Source organism: Hippoglossus stenolepis, chromosome 11 (genome assembly GCF_022539355.2).
Source record: "Hippoglossus stenolepis isolate QCI-W04-F060 chromosome 11, HSTE1.2, whole genome shotgun sequence".
Lineage (NCBI taxonomy): Eukaryota > Metazoa > Chordata > Actinopteri > Pleuronectiformes > Pleuronectidae > Hippoglossus > Hippoglossus stenolepis.
In genome coordinates, this window is record NC_061493.1 from 8383066 (window position 1) to 8405326 (window position 22261).

General features: G+C 40.0%; 5 protein-coding genes across 8 annotated transcripts; 3 read left to right on the forward strand and 2 right to left on the reverse strand.

Annotated features, from left to right (window-relative positions):
• Positions 1-387: 387 nt before the first annotated feature.
• Positions 388-2893, forward strand: LOC118117965 (dynein light chain Tctex-type 5-A-like). The gene is made up of 3 exons (XM_047342042.1): positions 388-1812; positions 2032-2156; positions 2248-2893. Exons 1-3 carry the CDS (start codon positions 1791-1793, stop codon positions 2449-2451), a joined length of 351 nt encoding a protein of 116 aa, XP_047197998.1. The 5' UTR covers positions 388-1790; the 3' UTR covers positions 2452-2893.
• An 889-nt stretch (positions 2894-3782) lies between these two features.
• LOC118117964 (dynein light chain Tctex-type 5-A-like) lies at positions 3783-5627 on the forward strand. 2 transcript variants are annotated; one of them, XM_035170670.2, is made up of 5 exons: positions 3783-3883; positions 4439-4598; positions 4807-4895; positions 5115-5239; positions 5338-5627. In XM_035170670.2, exons 2-5 carry the CDS (start codon positions 4486-4488, stop codon positions 5539-5541), a joined length of 531 nt encoding a protein of 176 aa, XP_035026561.1. In that variant the 5' UTR covers positions 3783-3883; positions 4439-4485; the 3' UTR covers positions 5542-5627. The 2 variants fall into 2 exon arrangements, with proteins under 2 accessions (XP_035026561.1, XP_035026562.1); XM_035170671.2 differs by having other exon boundaries at positions 3814-3957.
• A 123-nt stretch (positions 5628-5750) lies between these two features.
• LOC118117341 (relaxin) lies at positions 5751-6181 on the reverse strand. The gene is made up of 2 exons (XM_035169498.1): positions 6001-6181; positions 5751-5887 (listed from the first exon to the last, which is right to left on the reverse strand). The coding sequence occupies exons 1-2, from the start codon at positions 6179-6181 to the stop codon at positions 5751-5753; spliced, it is 318 nt and encodes a 105-aa protein (XP_035025389.1).
• Positions 6182-7536: 1355 nt separating this feature from the next.
• mier1b (mesoderm induction early response 1b, transcriptional regulator) lies at positions 7537-16623 on the forward strand. 3 transcript variants are annotated; one of them, XM_035170667.2, is made up of 13 exons: positions 7537-7620; positions 8391-8415; positions 9391-9539; positions 9664-9852; positions 9968-10079; positions 10206-10273; positions 10608-10680; positions 10842-10993; positions 11534-11615; positions 12411-12505; positions 12825-12952; positions 13765-13892; positions 14773-16623. In XM_035170667.2, exons 1-13 carry the CDS (start codon positions 7612-7614, stop codon positions 15087-15089), a joined length of 1527 nt encoding a protein of 508 aa, XP_035026558.1. In that variant the 5' UTR covers positions 7537-7611; the 3' UTR covers positions 15090-16623. The 3 variants fall into 3 exon arrangements, with proteins under 3 accessions (XP_035026558.1, XP_035026557.1, XP_035026559.1); XM_035170666.2 differs by lacking the exon at positions 7537-7620 and having other exon boundaries at positions 7633-8415; XM_035170668.2 differs by lacking the exon at positions 7537-7620 and having other exon boundaries at positions 7633-8415; positions 12906-12952.
• Positions 16624-16937: 314 nt separating this feature from the next.
• Positions 16938-21786, reverse strand: LOC118117746 (UDP-glucuronic acid/UDP-N-acetylgalactosamine transporter). The gene is made up of 13 exons (XM_035170263.2): positions 21523-21786; positions 20374-20407; positions 20193-20279; positions 19227-19294; positions 19059-19130; positions 18895-18963; positions 18715-18817; positions 18536-18628; positions 18352-18419; positions 17800-17878; positions 17611-17693; positions 17471-17523; positions 16938-17367 (listed from the first exon to the last, which is right to left on the reverse strand). Exons 1-13 carry the CDS (start codon positions 21720-21722, stop codon positions 17357-17359), a joined length of 1020 nt encoding a protein of 339 aa, XP_035026154.2. The 5' UTR covers positions 21723-21786; the 3' UTR covers positions 16938-17356.
• Positions 21787-22261: the final 475 nt, after the last annotated feature.

A 22261-nucleotide genomic window follows, 5' to 3' on the forward strand; every position in this document is an offset into this window, starting at 1 on the left:
TCCTGGTTAAGGATACGCTCAATAATGGTCCTTTGAACTTCAGATGATCAGACATCTTAACAACAACAGCAACATTGTTTCTCCAGGAGTTTTCAGCCACTTTCCATGCTCTTTATAAATAGATGGAATCATGACTGATATCTTGCAATCTAATATTGACAGTGTTGTCTCAATAGACACCAAGTAGCATCTGTCTTGTATGGTGGCCGGGGGCAACCAACGTCAAGGTGTCTTCTACAAGGCAAGGTCAAAGTCATTGCCTTTAATCCATCAATCCCTTAATCTATTAATACTTTAACCCCTTTAAGTCGCTTTATTTGCGTTAAATTAGACTTAATTTAATATCGGTAATATCAAAGACACCTTGACGGTCTTTGATATATCATAAAGGAAAACAGGGAATGAAGAAGAGGAAGAAGACATAGTAGATGGATATATAATTGGATCAGAGACTTTATATTTTATACGTTATTTCAGGTAAGAATTGGGACAGCTTTATCAGGAAGGTACATGGTGGAAAATGGTACTCCTCAGGGCAGTGTCATAAGTCCAATATTGTTTTCCATTATGATTGTGTTCTCTCAAGTTCAGGAGTATTGTGCAGGTCCCCCTTAAGGGAAAGGAATATTCATCATACATTAGGAGAAAATACAGGCAATTCATGTTGTAGAAAATGGTTAGTTATATAGGGTTTCAAGTTCTCAGTGTAAAATACATGTTGTTAAGATGACCCTCAATGATTTTGAAGTTGATCTGAGGAAAGCTGTAGGAGGAGTTCGTTAAAATACACAACGTGTAAAATGGCCAAAATGGCCACTAAATCCAAAATGGCAGACTTCTTGTTGCGTTAATCAAATTGGTGGCACACACTTTATTTTCCGTCCGGTCATGCCGCACATGTGTTCCAAATTTCGTGAAGATCGGTGAAACCAGATGGAATTGCTGCATTTTAGGGGGCGCTGTTGAGCCTTTTTGCCACACCCATTTCCAATTACTCCATAATACGTACATTATCACCAAGCCTGACGCGCCCGCAAAATTTGGTGAGATTTCGAGTATGTTCAAGCCGTCATTAATGCGATTCATTCGCCTGAATAATCAAACGAAAAGCAATAGGGCCGGCGCACTGTCGGTGCTCGGGCCCAAATTAACAATGCTGAGTATGTACATTATATACACCTTTCACTGTAGTGGTTTGTATAGAAATGATATAAAGTTAAGTAAGGAAAAGTGCAGTGCACAAACAAGTAGAAAAACCATTTGTACATAAATACAAGGAAATATTGGGATGTGCAGATTACATCTGCACATCAGGTGATTCTGTTTTAATATTAACTGAGCTACCGTCCATGATTTGAGCCTGGTTATTATCTTGTGAAAAACAGCGTAAGGAAGGGGAGGCTGTCATGTCTGAGCTGCAGAAAGATAAACATCAGAAACGAGAGAAGAAGACGGTGAAGATTCCCTCAGAGGCAAGTCATGGAGTCAAAGGCAAGGAAACCACTGGCAAGACTCAGGAGTGAGTAAACTGTGCAAATCACACTGGAAAGTACCATTTTATATCTTCCTTCCATCTTCAGTATATAAACTTAGTCTGTGACTGATATCGACCATGTAAGTTTTAAACAGCCTTTTTTTTGATTATCACTTCTCTGTAAGTCAACCAGATGATGTAAACACCTCATTCTTCTGTCACCTTATTCACCCTGATCCTGTCTTTCAGCGTCGTGGATATTGAGTCACCCAGCGATGAAGTAGGACACCATGACGAGGCTCGTACGGTGGTGAAAATGGAGAACACCTACCAGACAGGTGAGATAACGTTCACCTCAACACTGTGCCTCTCCACCACCATCACTAACTAAAAACAAAACAGAAATACAATAGTGACTGTTTCTTGGAGATTTGTGCTCAATCTATTGAAGCTTTTTGATTCGTTCACTTTTCTTTCTTCATATTTTCACTGACCTAAGCTATCACAGCAGAAGTAAGACTTGTTTGTCATTGTGTTGTTTGTTTTTTGCACAACAGGACCTTACAAACGCTTCCCTGTCGGTACTGTCACAGACATACTGAAGGACGTACTCACCACTTACCTCCAAGAAGAGAGATATGAAGTGGAGTGGTCCCAAAAAATGACAAAAACAATATGTGAGGTAAATAAAAAGGAAAAAGCTCGTTCTCCTTTTGGATACCTGTGAATTTTTCTGCTTTGTCAAGCCTCATTCTTCTCCTTGGCTCTCTCAGGTGACACGAGCCCGTGTGAAGGATCTCATGATTCCCAGATATAAGGTGGTCGTCCTGGTCCACATCGGCCAGCTCACTGGGCAGAGCATGCAAATCAGCAGCCGCTGTCTGTGGGATAAATCCAACGACACCTTCGCCACCTACTCTATCAAGAACAGGTCTCTGTTTGGAATGGCAACTGTCTATGGTGTTTACTTTGACTGAATCCCCGAATCCCCTGAATTGTCATTATTCTGACAATGTTTTAAACTTAATTTCAATGAATGACTGTGACGGCTGGATGATGAGCTCTTGTGGATGTTCCCCTCTAGCAGAGCATAGAGAGGTCACTCCGTCGACAGCTTAGTTGACAGCACACTGTTAAAAGTGCTTGTACACCACTGCTCGCAGGAAGGCCCGAGCACACAGCCTCAGTGTGTTCGCATCATCCTTTGTCTGAGCCTGCGCTGCACAGGACACAGACAGCAGCATCGCCAGCAGGAGTAAGGAACTCATGGAGCTAAAAGAAGATACTGCACCAAGATGTTATTTGCAGTTAGTTTAGAGCAATGATTCAATGTGTTTCTGTTGACAACGCTTTTGTTCTTTTGCCTTATTTATGAGAATTCAATAAGTCCTCCAGTATTGGAGGATTTACTCTAAGTTTATTTTTTCTACAACTCTTTTTGCTGTATTCCTTTCACTGCGGTAGACACAGAATATGCAAACATTTCATGTAAATTTCCCATCCAAAGGTTTGGAAAATATATATATGAAAAAATCAATATAATGTAATACCCGTTTTACTTGGTAATAAAGAAGAGGAAATGTATATCCCTCTCATTTGTTCAAAGATGTAAAGGTAGACTCATTATACATGTCATATTTATTATACAGGAAATTCTATAAAGTAAAAGTCCTCAAGAATACTTCAAGAATATATATTCTTCACTACACTACTGCGTGTTGTGTTTATATATATATATATATATATATATATATCCTGGTTAAGGATACGCTCAATAATAATTTCTGAACTTCAGATGATCAGACATCTTAACAACAACAGCAACATTGTTTCTCCAGGAGTCTTCAGACACTTTCCATGCTCTTTATAAATAGATGGAATCATGACTGATGTATTAGTAAAGTAACATGTAATGGAATAACTGAGCATGTGTCGATCACAACAGGAAAACAGTGATATGATGTCAAAGCTCTGGGAAAAAACAGAGCAGAGTAAATTGAGTAAACCTGAGAAAAAAAATTTTTTTTAACTTGAGCTCATTATTAGAGCTGAAAATAATAATAATTAAAATAGTTGACTGAAAACAATGCAGCTATTTGGATAATCGATTGAATGTTTAATAAGACAAAAAGCAGTCAGTAACTCTGGTCTAAAGGATGGGCAGTCTCTCTTAAAGGAGACATGGCGATAGTGTTGACTTTAGCACACATGTAGATATGACAATCAAATATTTGACATTATAATCCACATTTTAACTGTGCAGCAGTTTACTCCTTGAATCTCGCGAGACTTCAGCCGTCCTCCCACTGCGTCCTGGTTCCTGGTTGTCATGGCAACACCAAGCTCTCCGTGGCTAGTCCGTCCATGCTAGTTGTTCGCTGTTGTTCGGATCAAGAGGCTCTGACGTCGGTAAAAACATGTTCCATTTCCCTCCGTGTCATTTCTCTTTGGCACATTTGGACGCAGCGATACGTCCTGTAAATGTATGCTTTTATATACGGTTGGAGTTAGCACGTAGAATTAGCAACTAAAAACTAACATGTAAAGTTAATGCTACATATTTTCCTTTTAAAGGCAGAAGTTAATAACAACAACAATATGTGTTTGATGAGAGATAACTTTCCAAGTGCTGCAGGTGGTGGAGTTAAGATAAGATAAGATAAGATCAAACTTTATTGATCCACACACTGGGGAAATTCAGTTGTTCCAGCAGCAGGCAGGTCAGACTGAGGTAGACAAGGGAATGAAATACAATAAAAATGCTGAGTATGTACATTATATACACCTTTCACTGTAGAGGTTTGTATAGAAATGTTATAAAGTTAAGTAAGGTAAAGTGCAGTGCACAAGCAAGTAGAAATAACGTTTGTTCATAAATATAAGGACATATTGTGATGTGCATATTACATCCTGTGTACTACTGTATGATTTAATATTAACTGAGTTATCGTCCTTGTATTTAAGCCTGGTTATTATCCTGTGAAGAACAGCGTAAGGAAGGGGAGGCTGTCATGTCTGAGCTGCTGAAAGACAAACCTCAGAAACGAGAGAAGAAGACGGTGAAGGTTCCCTCAGAGTCAAGTCATGGAGTCAGAGGCAAGGAAACCACAGGCAGGACTAAGGAGTGAGTAAACTGTGTAAATCACACTGGAAAGTACCATTTTATATCTTCCTTCCAACTTCAGTAAATAAACTTAGTCTGTGACTGATATCGACCATGCAAGTTTTAAACAGCCTTTTTCTTTATTATCACTTCCCTGTAAGTCACTCAACCAGATGATGTAAACACCTCATTCTTCTGTCACCTTATTCACCCTGATCCTGTCTTTCAGCTCCATGAGTATTGTGTCATCCATTGATGAATTAGGACACCATGACGAGGCTCGTACGGTGGTGACAATGGAGAACACCTACCAGACGGGTGAGATAACGTTCCCCTCAACACTGTGCCTCTCCACCGCCATCACTAACTAAAGACAAAACAGAAATACAATAGTGACTGTTTCTCGGAGATTTGTGCTCAATCTATTGAAGCTTTTTCATTCGTTCACTTTTCTTTCTTCATATTTTCACTAACCTAAGCTATCACAGCAGAAGTAAGACTTGTTTGTCATTGTGTTGTTTGTTTTCTGCACCACAGGACCTTACAAACGCTTCCCTGTCGGTGCTGTCACAGACATACTGAAGGACGTACTCACCACTTACCTCCAAGAAGAGAGATATGAAGTGGAGTGGTCCCAAAAAATGACAAAAACAATATGTGAGGTAAATAAAAAGGAAAAAGCTCGTTCGTGCGGCTCCTTTTGGATACCTGTGAATTTCTCTGCTTTGTCAAGCCTCATTCTTCTCCTTGGCTCTCTCAGGTGACACGAGCCCGTGTGAAGGATCTCATGATTCCCAGATATAAGGTGGTCGTCCTGGTCCACATCGGCCAGCTCACTGGGCAGAGCATGCAAATCAGCAGCCGCTGTCTGTGGGATAAATCCAACGACACCTTCGCCACCTACTCTTTCAAGAACATCTCTCTGTTTGGAATGGCAACTGTCTATGCTGTTTACTTTGAATGAATCCCTGACATTTTGAGTATTCTTTATCTGTGTTGTTTATTTTGTCTCGTGTATACTGACAAAACAAGATTCTTCTCAAAACCAGAGTTCAGTGTTTTTTATTTTTGTCATCGTTGAAAATGAATTCACATTATTCAGACAATGTTTTAAACTTAATTTTAATGAATGACTGTGATGGCTGGATGATGAGCTCTTGTGGATGTTCCCCTCTAGCAGAGCATAGAGAGGTCACTCCGTCGACAGCCTAGTTGACAGCACACTGTTAAAAGCGCTTGGCTTTCGTCACGCCGATGACGCATCATTGCTGGAACATCTGTCGTCTTGAGGAAAGTTGGCACCCTGTTGCCTGTGAACAGATATTAAGGTTTGTTTAGCAGAAGTCAAGGCTTTTATTTTGTAGGTTGGTTCAATTTGGTGGTTGTAACACCAAAGTTCTAAAGGCGGATGCTGTGTACTCACCGTCCGGGAAAGTGTCGTCTCCTCCCATCAGTCTTCTCCACCTGGATCCTCCACACGTGTACACCACTGCTCGCAGGAAGGCCCGACCACACAGCCTCAGTGTGTTCGCATCATCCTTTGTCTGAGCCTGCGCTGCACAGGACACCGACAGCAGCATCGCCAGCAGGAGTAAGGAACTCATGGAGCTAAAAGAAGATACTGCACCAAAATGCCAAACACACACTAACACTCTCTGTTGATTCTCAGGAAACATCGACCCCCATCAGTCCTTTTATATCAAGTCTCTGGTGAGGTCACGAACGCTGTCCCGGGTAAATCCTGAGGAAAATATGTTTATTATCTTGTGTGACCATCATAGGCTTTTAACAGACGGATGTCACTCAGGCTGTTTGGGATGTGTGTGGGAATCTGGGCCATTGTGAGGATCACTGATTAAATACAATTTTCATAAATGTTGAGGAAAGAAATGCACCTTTATGTCTGAACTGCAAGGTTTTTATTGCCGTGGATTTGGTAAAGTGTCTCCTAATGGATAGCTGGAGATATTCCATGTGTGACAAACTGAGGTGATGGCTCTCTACATAGCAACATAGTGGAGTGTGTTGGTCACTATCATGAACATAAATCAGTGGTTCTGAGAAGAGACGTTCAAATTACCAGTGCATTTGTCAAAATAAACTCTGTCATGGAAAAGAGTCAACCTTTAGTATGGTCATTACTGGCCCACGTCTAAATAAAAACTAGTTTTATCATGTTTATAGCTTAAACCTTTTGATTGCCCCTCTGGTCTTTTCCACTGTATCTCTTAAAAGAGTAGATATATTGACGAATGAGATTGTGCTCCATGGTTTCTGGTGGCAGAAAACCCCAGCAACCTTCTGTACTTGTGTCATAGTGTTAAACCCTTTATCTCTCAGATTGTACAACTTTACAGAAACCCACCTTAATTTATGTAAAAGCACATAAAGTGTAATGTCCTCTTGGAAACCATCTTTGTTGGGACATAACATTTTTTTGATTTGATTCTTTTCAAGGTTTCTTTTCTGTGATTCCCACAATCACAAAATATACATGAAAGACAGCATATGTGCCGCTGTCCTTTTTTGATCTACTCTATTGTTACAGTTCATATAAAGGAATTAGAGAGTATTTCCTTTAAAGTGGAACACATTTAATTTGATCACTAATTGACTTATTTCTTATGAATATAATCACATTTAGGAGCATATCAATACATTCAGTTCCCTTGATTAGGATATTATAAAAAAATACTTGGACTTACCTCCACTTTTTAAATAATTATAGTCACTTCTGTTATTATAATAATAGCAATTATTATTCCGTTTCCTTAATTTAGAGATTCTATAATGCTTTACATGCTGTGTGCCTTGTTAAACCTGTATATTATGCAACGTGTGGTAGATGTTTACATTGCTATAATAACAGTTTGTTTTTATTATTATCATCAATATTATCATTATCACTGTGGTCGTGACGTCAGGGCAGCTCCACGCGCTCTGGAGGCATCGCGCTCTTGATACCGCAGGTGGGCGGGGCTCTACATCCGGGCACCGCTGCTGACCCCTGACGTGACCCTGCAGGATTGCAAACATGGCGGAGGTAAGAGAGTGAGATAAATATACGGGAAAAAAATAATTTAGCGCTGCCGGTCAGTTTATTCGGTCCAGTGTGCGCGTCGTGTGCGAGTCGCCGCTTTACTTCGGGGGCTTAGGAAACAAACGGTGGCGTCGCTGGATAATCAACATTTCCCGACACTAACATGTTTAGTAAACTTCGGGTTAAGCTAACGTTAGCCGTGCTAGCTCCGACTGCAGGGAGCTGCGGCGTTAGCTGTGGCACTTCGCGGTTTTGTTGAAGAACACTTAACTACCCGCGTTTCCGTGTTTTGTCCGACGTGTGACGATATTTCCACGGCTGCGGATACGCGTCGTGTTGCCCCCCGGGGGTCTCCACTGGCGAGCGGCGGATACCGAGCTCAACTTGAACGCGTTAGCCCAATGTAGGAAAAGAGTGTTAGCTTGCAACTTGTACCGCAAGTTAGCCCGCTGAGTGCGTTTAGGTGGTGCGCACCGGGCTGCGGGGCTAAGCTAAGTGCGGCTGAATACAGGCGGTAAACGCCACAGTTCCTGTTGTATTCACGTCGCCGAGCTGCAGCCTCCCCGATCCCGCAGGAAGTGGTGACAGTCTTTGTTTCTCTTCTTGTAGAGCAGGGCGCGCTTTCTCTCTAACTCCCACCAATGACAAAGTAACTTCAGTGTGTTGTGGTGCACGCAGCGACGACGAACGCTTTCTGGTTGTAGGTCTCATGAGGTATTTGCCTCTGAATCTGTTCTGTGACTTAACTCATGCTCCTCTTCTCCGTTTTCCAGCCCTCCCTCGGGAACTCGAGCCCAGGTACATACATCTGCAGCCTTTCTCCTTTTTTCTCTGGGTGCACGGGTTTTCTACAGACTTGCATCAAATACATATTTCATTTAATGCATAAAGTTAATGTGGTTGCCTTAATGTTAAAAATATGGATGATTTAGTTGTGAGTTGTGGTTGGAAACAACAGTAAAACACTTAATAATGATTATTAAAAACACTAAATGCCATAACTTTGAATTTTTGTACAATCTGAGATTTTCCCTTCGTGTTTATACCATATATCAGTTACTTTCATATCCTTACTTTCAAGCAATTATGTATATGTTGTAATAGTGTAATTCAGTGATTATGACTGTTTAATTTCTTTTTCTATTGATTAGCATGCTTTTATCATTTGTAATCAATTCCCTGGATTTGTAAAAGCAGACATCCCCATCTGACTAATATAACCCCCAAGAGTTTAAATTGAATTATGATGAATGGTTCGTTCTCATGATTTATACCAATATTGTAAATTTATAATTACATTTACAATATTGACGGCTGTGGCTGAGGGGTAGAGCGGTCGTCCTCCAACCAGAAGGTCTGCAGTTCGATCCCAGTCTTCTCCATCTGCATGCCGAAGTGTCCTTGGGCAAGATGCTGAAACCTGAATTGCCCCCCATAGAAAAAAAGTGCTGCTAATAGATGCAATGTATGAATGTGTGTGTGAATGGCAAACTGTAGTTTAAAGCACTTTGATTGGTCATCAAGACTAGAAAAGCGCTATATATATATACACAAACAATTTACCATATACTTATCACTCACCCCAGCACCTGAATATATCTTTAATATACTTGAACTTTATATTTAAACAAAATGTACTGATTGGGCCTTTGTTGGATTTGTTCATAATTTCCTTAGGTAAAAGTTTTGTCACAATTTTATTCATATATCAGTATTTGATATTGTCAGTCTGAATTTACAATATCTCTTTTATTTTTGTTGTTACTTCTCCAGGAGGTTCAGCAGGTTCCGATGACCACGATTTTGACCCATCAGCAGACATGCTTGTCCATGACTTTGATGATGAGCGCACCCTGGAGGAAGAGGAAAGGTTGGAGGCATCAGATGAGACCAATGCAAACGAGATTGAAGATCTTGCACGGGTTAGTTTCAGGCTTTCCACACATAGTTTATTTTGTCAACCCCATTAATAAAATATACTGCTAGGCAGTATCTTCCTCAGTGAGTGGAGTTCAACAAGAAGTTTTTGCTTCTCTTTTGTAACAGGAGGGAGAAATGCCCATTCATGAGCTGCTGAGTCTGTATGGCTATGGGGGTGGATCAACAGCAGATGAGGATGATGAGGAGGAGGAAGAGGAACCTGAGGAGGAAGAGGATGACGAGGAGGAGGATGAGGAAGAAGACCTTGACAATGACGAAAGCAGCAGAAGCACTGGCGAGTTGAAAAGAAATGAGGTATGTTGGTATATCTTGAGTTTCTTGATAGTTAAATGATTTCCAGAAAACTAATGTGTTGTGTAAGTTCAGCAGCATCTGTAACATTTGTGACATTTTGTGTGTATGTTTTCAGGGTGAGGGTGTTAGGAACTCTATAGGACAGGGGAATGAGGCCCAGACAACCTCTGAGGTTCGCACACGCTCAGTCAGGTCCCTTGGCACAGCAGAACTTATGTATTTTGAAAGTACGTGCCATCTCATCTTCTTTACTTTTTATGTAGAAGAGTCATGTGTTATCTGTATAAGAAAACATCTCAGACTCTGACTCTCTTGTGAGATCTATCTGACTAAAATGTCACTTTTGGTCTCAGGCAATAATGATGCAGAGGAGGAGTCAGATGAAGATGAGGACTATGTTCCATCAGAAGACTGGAAGAAGGTTTGTTTGAACCTAATTCATCAGGGTTAAAGACTGTGTACATATGCAGTGCCAGTTTTATTTACAAGATATAAACTGAACTTCTCAAATAAAATTAACTTTTCCAAAGGAAACAATCAGAAATATTTTCAATGGAGGAATATATTCACCAAAGTTCAAATGTGTAGTGAACATTTGTGTGTGCAGAAAATCAAGTTTTCAGTGTAAAGAAAAACCTTGGTTGAATTTGGGCCTGTCTGTTTTGTAGGATGCAAACAGGTTTCGTATTTTTTATAAATAATCAAGTAATTGTCAGTCCACATTTAGTTTAAACTGTGTGTTTTTTCCCCAACAGGAGATTATGGTTGGCTCCATGTATCAGGCAGAAACCCCTATTGGCTTGTGTAAATATAAAGACAACGAAAAAGGTGAGATGGCTGCTATGTTTCCTCGCTGTCGACATCGGCACATTCAAGTAATAACACTATGCGAGTTACACAAGGAATACACAGAATAAAAGTGGTATAAAGTTGATGTGATTGATGTAACATTGACATCTCATTAACTGCTGTCTGAATTTGTCCTGTAGTTTATGAAAACGATGACCAGTTATTGTGGAACCCTGAGTGTCTTCCTGAAGGCAAAGTAGTGGAGTTCTTAACAGAGGCATCGAGGCGAACTGGAGAGGAGAAGGGAGTCGATGCGATCCCAGAGGGATCTCATATCAAAGATAATGAACAGGTGAGATCAAAACATCTGTAGCATCTGTAACATGTATTAATGGAAATGGCTGTTCATTGTCTACATTTTTCTTATTGTCAAGAAATCCCTTGAAAAGACTAAAACAAACAATAATGTGTTTAGTCTGTTTAGCAAAAGCCTGATTTAGCGTATTAGTCTGAGCCACAGACCTCCATTGTTGTCCAAAAAACTATTAAACACTCACCAGTGAGGCGGCTGTTGCACTAGGTGACTTGTGTCTTGGTTACAATGAACACTGACACGGTTGTCCGTTTGGAATTGATCCCACACACACACACACACACACAGTCCTGCTGCTGTAAACACTCATTGCATCGCAACAAATATGTTATTGCCACTGAAACTTTTTGTCCTGTTTGAAGAAGACATATGCGCTATTGTGTTGTTAGTCTCCACATAATGTTTTGACACTTAAAGAAATTCAGAAAAACTCCTATGCTTTAAAAATAGTCTTAATGTATTATGTTTATAGTTTTGCATGTTGCTAATGTAAACATGTTTGTTTCTGTTTCCATGTAGGCGTTGTATGAACTGGTGAAATGTGACTTTGACACAGAAGAAGCTTTAAGAAGACTTAAGTTTAATGTAAAAGCAGCCAGAGGTAAGCAGACTCTCACTAATACCTGCTGCACACTGGAGGATTTTCACATCTTAACTGATTTTCAAAACGTGGCAGACCACACACACGTACAACAGATGTAATTGATTTTTAATCTTTTAATCGTGAGAACCCACATATTAGACGAACCAGTCGAGACGCAGGACCACACACTCTGTGTTTCAACAAACAATTTCTGAGAAGGGATTCCAGAGACTTAGGAACTCAAAGACACTCGCATGATAAAACTTGGCTTCATAATAAAAACAAATTAACATTAAACATTAAACAAATACTCATACTGTTGCCACAATTCCACAAGTTAGTCCTCCTTTTCTTTTGTCCACCTGGTAACGAAAACAAAAAATTGTATCTACGCTGTAGGCAGCCATGTTTCGGTTCTAAACACGAGTACGCAACATCCGGTTAGTGACGTTTCCCGGTAAGTGTCCTGTGTTTTAGTCTGGGTAGGCAGAAGCAGAGATGATTGGAAAACGATGACATACACACTCTCAACCACTTGCTAACAGCGTTTCAAACTAAAACGTAATAGTATGGATGCAGCCTCCAATCAGTAATGCCCTAGCAATCGTCGGGAGGCCTGAATCTGAAATCGACCCTATTATCCTCTATTGTGCAGCAGGCATGGCCGTCAAAGTTTAATCTTCATTTTCACCTCAGTTTTCTCAGATGTATCTTAACTGATCTAGTTCTCTCTTTGTAGATACTGTGATATTTATCTTTTTGAAAGAGATTGTAATAAAGATGTAACATTAACATTCTTCTTCTTTGTAACAGAGGAGTTGTCTGTCTGGACTGAAGAGGAATGTAGAAACTTTGAACAAGGACTAAAAGCTTATGGGAAAGACTTTCATTTAATACAGGCCAATAAGGTAAGAGAAGTGTGAAAATCCGCTTGTTCAGATCATTGTGTCCTCATATTGATATTCAAAATAATTTGTTGACAATAAAATTGATTTTAAATGATTTTTGATGTGTTGCTGACATGTGTTTGTTGAATGCTCAGGGTTGAAATCTGCTCCATTTCAACCTTGCTGCATTTTGAGACAAACCAAATTTCTTTAGTGTTGGTGCATGATTTTTGTCCCAGAGAGTAATTTGATTTGTCTCATCTTTGACATTGTGCTGAATCTGTGTCTTCAGACGATGGTAATAATGGTCGTTTCATGTCTGCTGAATTAAATCTTTCAGGTGAGAACTAGGTCTGTAGGAGAATGTGTGGCCTTTTATTACATGTGGAAGAAGTCTGAGCGTTATGATTTCTTTGCACAGCAAACCAGACTTGGGAAAAGGAAATACAACCTTCACCCTGGTGTCACGTGAGTTTTATTTTTTTATATGTACATTTGTGAAAGATATTGATATGTAGACATTGTGAATTATTCATTATTTGGCTTTTTTCAAGCTAATTGAACTTACATGATGTAAAATATGTAGTGTAATTAATTGAAGAAATCATAACCATGTCTCATGTTTGGTGTTTTTGGTTAAGTTTTTTGTTTTCCAAGAGAATATTATGTACCATGAAAACATACAAACAAATAATATAAACACTTTCGCTTTTGGTTTGTGTTAAAATAAATTAACCAGACACACAAGTCTTGCTGGGATTTTCAGATTTAAATAAGTGAGAAATAGGTTAATTTAAAGGTAGTGGGTAGATTTATGTTCAGAGCATTCATACATATATGCCCTGATCTGTGCTGCTGCCCTGTTTGCTACTTTCCGACTGCTGTCTCAGCCACAGTGATGTTAATTAAATTCATTTTAACAGTTATCAGTTCTTAGTCTGTGGAAATGGTCCATTCATATATAATTTACAATATTTATATTGTTCATGAAGATGTACAAGGAGTCTCGTGTATTAATCAATCAAACACTTTAAAAAAGTACAATAAATAGAAGAAAAAAGTGGATAGGGATGGAAATATTAACAGATTGAAAACATTGAACATACAAACATTTAAAACAATAAAAATAAACCACATATTATTTCGGAATCATCTTTAGAAATGATAGTGATTCAATGTACAGTACTTGATCCTAACGAGGACCCACCTGCAACCACTGTATCACCCTGTCAAGAGTTGAGATTATGTGTAACAGGCTGTGTCCTGCCGTCTATCCTCAGAGACTACATGGACAGATTACTGGATGAGACGGAGAGCGCAGCATCCAGCAGGGCGGCATCGCCACCTCCCACCACCTCCAGCAGCAGCGCCAGCCACTCGGAGAAGGAGGACAGCAGCAGTCAGAACGGTGAGCTGATGACTAGTGCTTACACACAAATAGGTATTTAACACACAAACGGGTATTTAAGATGTTTTTTAATTCAGATGTATTGGCAAGGCAAGTTTATTTGTTTTGCCCATTTCAAGAACAAGGCAATTCAAAGTGCCTTACATAAAATATAAAAGGCATCATGACAAATTGTTAGAGCAACTTAAGACAAAACAAAAATAGCTTTTGAAAGCGTTTACTAGTAAATAATAATAAATAAAACAAGTAATATCAGTAAAAATAGCCGTTCAGTGCAAAAAATGATCTGTTCAAGTCCAAGAGGAGCGACAAATGGACACTCCCTATCCCTATCCCACTGTCTAAGTGCCCCTGAGCAAGGCACCTTACTCCCCTCTAACATCTGCTCCCCAGGCACTTTCCAATATATAAAGCTGCCCGCTGCTCCGTGTGGTCACTGCCCTTGTGTGTGTTGTGTTCCGTGTGCTGTGTCCACCTACGGACGGGTTAATAGCAAAGTTCATTTTTGGCAAATACAAATGAAAAAAACTAAAGTTGCATAGAATCTGAATCTTTCATAGTATGTGAAGGATTCAATCACCTAAAAGACGATATCCCTCTTTTTATTTACTACTAATGGTCAAAACATCGGTTCATTTGGGTTTTATCAGCACAGCATCACAGTAGAAACGATGGACATTTCATTTTTCTAGCTGGACCATTGACGATTTCAATATAATAACATTTCAGTAATATCTCTTTCCGTAAACCAGTGAACTTGTTACTGTGGATATCCAGTTTTATCAACATTTGTACAACCTTACTACAGTTTTAGTTTTTTGTATGATCTCTTTATTTCTTAGTTATCTCAGATCACTCAATATTTATCTTTCTTTGACAGGTATTGCAACTCATAATTCAAACCACCCAGTGGATGGCGCTCCGTTGCCTCCAGTACATTCAGTCAAACCTGAGTCGACTCAGTCCAACGGCCCCTCCACTCCAACAGTGGAATCTCCTCCTGTCTCAGACAACAACTCCAACGGCTGCAGCCAACCCTCTGCACCCAACCACGACAGAAATGGTTCTCTAGAGCCGCCGCTCGACCACAGGGACGCAGCGGCAGTGGCCCACGACCGGCCGGCCAAGAGATGCAGGACGGAGGCAGAGCCTTTGGGCCAAAGTGAGGTGGAACCATCCAGAACGCAGGAGGACTGAAGGTTTTTCGAGCTTGGTTGCGTTCACTGATAGACGGTAACTTGGGGTAAAATGTCCCGACCTTTTTGGCCTGGGAGCTCGGCATCTCCTGAGAGCAAAGACTCACGATAATAAGGTCAAAGGTCACTGAAAAACACACAGTGAAGAACACAGCCTACCAAACTGCAGCTGGTCCTCCGGGAGGGGCAGTGACGGACCTGTCACCCCCCCCTCCCCCCGAACCCATTCATGTACTGACTGCCTGCAAAGCTCATCCCAAAGTACCGCCGCTCCATCGTGTCTACGAAACATCTTCTCTCACCGTCTTTATTCCCTTTTCGGAGACTGACAAAATTTTGCCAAGAATTTCCTTTTTTTTTTTCTATTTGTACTCAAAGAAAAATAAATCACCTGTGATATTTTTTTACACAAAGAGATATTTATATTTTTTAACAAAAAAATCTTTAATGATTAATTACTGTTCAAACCATTTGAACATTTGATGACACAGGGGGACACACTCTGACCGATGCTCAAGTTGTCTTAAAGAGGCAGAAAGACGACAGGTAGGCTGGTGCTGCCACTGGCTCGCTTTAGTTGCACTTTGATTGTATGTTTCTCATTGTTGATTGACTGATCGATCAGGGTGGTGATGTAAAAACCCAGCAGAATAACTTTTTCACTCCTTCACTCGCTGAACCGGCTCTGGCCTCGTATCATGGCTGTTTGTTTCTGATAAATAAACCGACGGGTTCGTCTCCTCCCCCGCCCCCCCTGCAGGTTTGTTTGTGTAAAGCAGCTGACATCAGTGATGTCTTGTATTATAAACTCATCGTGTAGAAGATCGCTGTATTTTTGGATTTTCATAGTCAGTGCTTTGCTCAACGCTTTGTTTTTACTAGACAGAATGTTCATGGTTTTTAATGTAAAGTTTGTATAGATTTCTTACCTTGAGCAGTTGGTACATTTTTATAACTATGTTTATCTCTGTATTTTCTGGTCTTCCTCGTAGGCTTCGCTTTTTTGTTGAGAAACCTCTTTGCCTCTGTTGCTCTGAGACGGATGTAATAAAGTAGCCATTCCTCGTCCCCTCTGTTCGGCAGCACTTCTCATTCCTGTGTGACCCTGCTCAGTCTCAGATGTTTGTTGCAGAGCTTCATATTTTGTGCGTACAAAATACTCCACATTGTGGTTGAGCTTCGGTTTTAAAAAGCAAAGGCTAATGCTTAGTTTCAGCCAGTATTCCCTGTCCCTCCACAGTGAGCGTCTTCAGAGCAGTGGACCTCCAGCAGACCAGGCTGACTTGTTTTGGTACAGTAGCTTTTCAACTTAATGCTTTGTTGTTTTACTTTGTACTCCAGCTTTGAACTTACATTCACAAATTAAGATGAGTTTGTCTCAAATAATGTTGATCCATGTAGTCTTTCTCCTTTTTTATTTACTGATGGCTTTTTTTCTCTGTAAATGACAACATGAATAAAAATGAAGTGTATTCCAAGACTTGGCTATGAATGGAATAAACGGCTATATTTAATAAATGTATTAATGAAGTTGAGAAGTCGTATTGTGAGTTTTCATACTGCAAAATGAAATGCGTAAAACAGAAATGATCTGTATTCTGGTCTTGATGACCACTCAAAACAGCAGCACTTTCTCTATCACACACAGCACAGCCATCAGGGGCAATTTGGGGTTCAGTATCTTGCCCAGGAATCGAGTCACCCACCCTCTGGTTAGTGGATGACCCGCTCTACCTCCTGAGCCATAGCCACCCAAAGTAACTTTTCAATTTAAAAGACGTGTAAGCATTATAGTCTTTCACAATAATCCTCACATATACCATGTGTGAATTGAAAAAGGTACAAACAATTTAAATCTATACTTAAATTTTTATTAATTTCTCAAATATAAAAATGTCCATGTCATTGTGAAATGTAATTGTATAAAAGTTAAGGCTCTTTGTCATAATCATACACATAAAAGCTGATAATAGTGTCTCAACAAATAACTTAATGATTGTAAAATAGCAAAAAAAATGCACGAGCTGACAAAATACAGGAGATGTTTGTAAAACATGTAAAAGGAATGTTTTAAAATTAGATGTGTATATATACATACATATATATATACATATATATATATACATACATACATATATACATATATACATACATATATATATACATATATATATATATATACTGTATGTATATACATGCATCTATGTACAGTGCTCGGAGATGAAATGTGCTCTGGACGTACTCCAGCGTCGGGTCGGGACTCTGTGTTTACGCCTTTTCTGTTCAAATTGGATGCAAAAAAGTAATCGTCAGGAAACAGACATAACCAGATCGGACAGTTATAGTGAATTTTACCATCGACATTATTGAAGCAGTTCTTACTCGCTCGCTCCTGTGTGAAGGTGATGAAGGAGTACACCAGGCTCCCGGCGATGCTGTGAGAAACAAAGATGACACAATCTGTTCTTAGACAGAAAATATCAGCTCCTCAAACAGAATCAGTCAAATGCTCCGAGTCTTACCTGATGTTCAGACCTATAAAGTTTGTCCAGGTGAAAATATAATCTCCACCGAACACCATTCCAATGTAGGTCACAACAATGTTCTGCAGCAATCACACACACAGAGAGAGAGAGAGAGAGAGAGTCACTTCACACATCTGCATTCGTGACTCAGCCAATAGAGGGCAGCACCGGCGTTAAATGACCCACCTTGATGCAGCCCACGATGGAGGTAGTGAGCGCTGAGTTGTGCTGCGTGCACAGCATGATGGAGTACATCAAAACGAAGCTGTATGACAGATGGGAGACGAATTACACAAGAGCAGCGATGAGGGTTTACATTATAGATCTGTATATAAACATGGACGACGTTTCTCCACTTCCTCCCACTATCCAGAGATGAACGCTAACACCTTGCGCATTTAGCTACGAGGTTCCACGGACACATGTGGTCGACCAATCACGAGCCAATCTCAGCTGTCGATCGTGATGTTTCATCCTGGTTTTACAGCATCGATAATGAATTAAAACCAAACTTTTCTGATAAAGTAACACTTGGACAAACATCAGTGATTTGAACCACCTACATAGACAGAAAACTTTAGTTGATGCGCCCTTTGATTTTTAGTTTGCACCATGTCCCATCCACTAACATGGAGGAGACAGGATTTATGCTCTATGTGAGGCCGTGAGCTGTGATGCCGTCCATCTTTATAGACAAGTCGATGATATCCATGAACAAATAATGGCAGTAGAAGTTACCCCATGACACAGGAGAGCACAAACTGCACAACAAACAGCTGCTCGGACCATCCGTCATACTCCAGCCCCTGTACACAAATACACAAACACACACACACACACACATGACAGAGACCCTCAGGACTGACTCAAGTCGTCAGGAAGTAAATTATACATAAACTCATGTTAGAAAACCACATCTTACCATTTGTAAGTCCCCTGAGTAGTAGGCATACGCCGTAGTGGGGAAAATCATGATCAGGGCATTGTAGTACAGAAGCCCAAATTTGCCCAGCTCCTGTGTGAACAGCAGCACACAACTCTTCAGGAAACAATTGAAAGAACAAGAGGCGCCGCGGGATGAGATTTAACCGCTCTGCTCACCTGAGAGTCAAGTTTCTGCTTCACGTACGCCCCGCTGGCCGCCGTCAGGACGTTGTTCAGCATGATGAAGACGTACCCTTCAAGGTCAAACGCTATATCAGAGCTGTAAAACCCCAGAGTGAGACACGCGGCCTGGGTTTGAATATCAGCACACGGGTACAGGGTATGTGGGGCACTTACCTGGCGGCGATGAAAGCACCGAAGATCATGGTGAACACGGTCATTTTCACCGACACAGAGAAAGTCTTCCTGCGAGGAGAGGAAATATCTAAAGCATTAATTTGCACGTGTGAAAACATCTTGGTTAAATTGTAAAAAGAGGAAACATGAAACATTGAACCTACTTCAGCAAGAATCCCTCAAACACCATGGTGAGAAAAATACTGAACCTCCTCAGGACTGTAAACATAGGCAAACTAGGAGATGGAGAAATGATTCAGAGTCAAATGATTCTGTTTAAAAGTACATTTCAGGAAAATAATATTAAATAATAATGTAGGACAAGCTCTCACTTGAGTCGCTGTGTCCCAAAGAGTCCTGATATCTGATTCCCGACATACAGCAGAGGCAGTGGGAACATCTGGAACGGAAGGAAGCACAGAAAATGGAGTATTAGGGCAATTTAAAGGAGGAAAAAAATCTGTCATATTAGAGGGGGGGATATCAGAAGATCTGTCTCTCACATCATCATAAGTATCAGGGCTTTGAAAAGATTGTGTGAGAAACTCTAAAGAAAAGAATCACACAGACTAGGAAGGAATTGCCTCTTTAGTGGAGGAGGAAATGTTTGGCAGTGGTCGACTGAGAGGTTATGGTCGGTTACATCTGAGTGATTTTCACAGAGGTTTCATAGTTTCTCAAGAAACAAGGAGATTAGTCATCAACAGTTTGGATCCAGAAGCAGTTGAACTCCAGCGAGCTCTCCCTTACTGCTTATATCCCAAAATGTTTTCTTTATTTTAGTAATTTTCCAATATTTAATATATTGTTTCAAAATTCAGTATTGACTTTATTATGTAAATAAGACGACTTCTTTCTCATAAAAGAACAACTCTATTCGCATGATATTGTGACTGAATTCTCATATTATTATTCTGGTAATAGGACTTTTTATCTAATTAAATTACAACTTTATTCTCATAATATTATGACTTTTTTCTATTTAAAGAAAGTGTTTTTCCTCACTCTAGTTTGGTGTTAAGGGCAGATGATGTTACACCTTGTTCCCCCCTATGAGACTTATTGTGATCTGTAAAATATGGGCTGTAGAGATACAATTTGATTGACGTTCTTGTAAAATCAAATGAAATTACAGATTTATTCTCAAAATATTGTGACTTTTTCTCTTTAAACTACGACTTTATACTCAAAATGTTTTCAATCTTCAACATGGCCCTTTAATAGTGTGTTGCAGATAATAGTTTTGGGAACAACTTCATTATCTCCTATGGTATCAGCTCATAGAATTCACTGCGCACCTTGCCTGGTATACTCAGATCCAGATCTGGAAATGAGATGATGCCCAACATCTTCCCCGTCCTCAGAACTACGACTGTGGCCAGCATCTGCACTCGTGGAAGCAGGGAGAGGAAGTGGAGCACATCAGTGTTTGTTCAAGAGCAGAGGAAAAAACGTTGACTCCACTTAAGACAAACCTACTTGGCCGATTCCGACACATGTTGACGATGGAAACCTGTAAAACACGTCGACAGTGGTGAGAATGAAGAAAGTGACTGAATACAAATATTTAACCAGAACAGTTTGAATAAATTCTGACAAGACCCAACAGTAAATAAATAATAAATAAACAAATTCCACACAAACATGAATAATTAAGTTCTCTAAATATGCCTGATTCTTTTTATCAAGATTCAGGAATTATTCCCTGGGAAATAAAGGAAAATGTTTCTGGATCTGCAGCAACATTCAACGGGTTCTTCTCTGACCCAAGGTTCTTGGAAATCTGTGCAGTAGTCTTTTTAATAATCCTACTAACTCACATACAAACAGAAGAAAACATAAACTCTTTCTTGGAGGTAATTATTACATTTCATTAATGCTTCTTAGCTGCATGTTAACGTCTGGTTTACTTCCTACAACCTGAGATTAAACACGTGACACAAGTTTGGCCTTTTAACATCCTGATGTTTTTTTCCTAATTGTAAAAGATAAAATAAAAACTCTACACAAATGTAAACAAGGATGTTTGGTTCTGAACCAACACAAATGCAGTAAATGTAATCAATGACTGCACAGTACTGTATACTACTTACTGTGGAAGCTATGATTTTCACTGACGTTCTTGTACTTTACTTTGATTATTGACTCTACGTTATATTATATAACTCATGCGGATATGAAAATTTCTGTTTTGACGTAATTTTCCAGCAATATCATAACGCATGAGGTTGCATTTTAAGTTTTAATTGTGGAAACGTGAAGTGAAAATATGTGGTTTCTGAACTCAACATTAACTTAGTGAGATGGATGCTGTGTTATTTCTTTCTGAAGTTACATCATCTTACTTTAGGTACATTTTGTTGTAAGAACTGCAGACTTCCACTTGTTCAAGTTGTTGAACTGATGATTTCACTGAACTAAATGGTCTGAACTCTGTGAAAATGAGACAGAAACATGGAGGTTGCTGAAGGGAGATGTTGGTGCAGGTAGAACAACCCACTGACAGTCCTCACAGCTCCAACAGTCAACGTGTCCTCTCCACCAGCTCATCGTTAGAGTAACACCAGTCACATAATAACACCCAAGTGGAGAACTGGCTTCCTCTGACTTGAACTTTGAACTTTGTACCTGTAGCTGCTCAGGACGCTCTTGTTGACAATGACGATGAGGAACGAGCTGACTCCGTAAAACACCGCGGCCAGAAGCTTCAGCGTCACCGAGGAGGAGCCGCCCTCACCGGAGCCGTCTCCCCGGGCCCCGGAGGACTGTCCCCCGGCCGATGCGCCTCTGTCTCCGGGCTCATGTCGATGTCTGCGGAGCTCAGCCATTAATACCTGGGAGGTTTCAACAGGAGACCACGGGTCCTGCTGCGCATGCGCACAACGGCATCTGACGCCTCAGTGATAGGAAGTTCCGTCGGCGAAGACGGAAGAGGGAGGAAGTTAACTATCTTGATTTTATGACGTAAATTAACTGGATGTAAACATTTCATAAACAGTCAATCTTATATTATTCTGGGAAACCATTATATCCATCAAATTAATAGAATAACAGTATTTATGCATAACTTTGCAAACTACTCTATTTCACTGAAAGGGAAAAACAACTAAAAGGTTAAAAAAAATCCAGTCCTTGCTTTTTTAACTCTTGTGTACCTTTGTTTTCTTTTTTATATAAATCCATCGCTCTCCTGTTTTCTTAGTAGGTACTTTATTCATTTATGTTTTATTCTGTAATACCATAATGTTATCTCCCTCATTGTGGAAGTTGGTTCTTTGTTGTGTCCCAGCTCCTTGGCTTATATATGGAACTCTCATATGGAGAGTTTTCATTCAGACATTCCTCAGCTCATCCAAACAGATTTTAT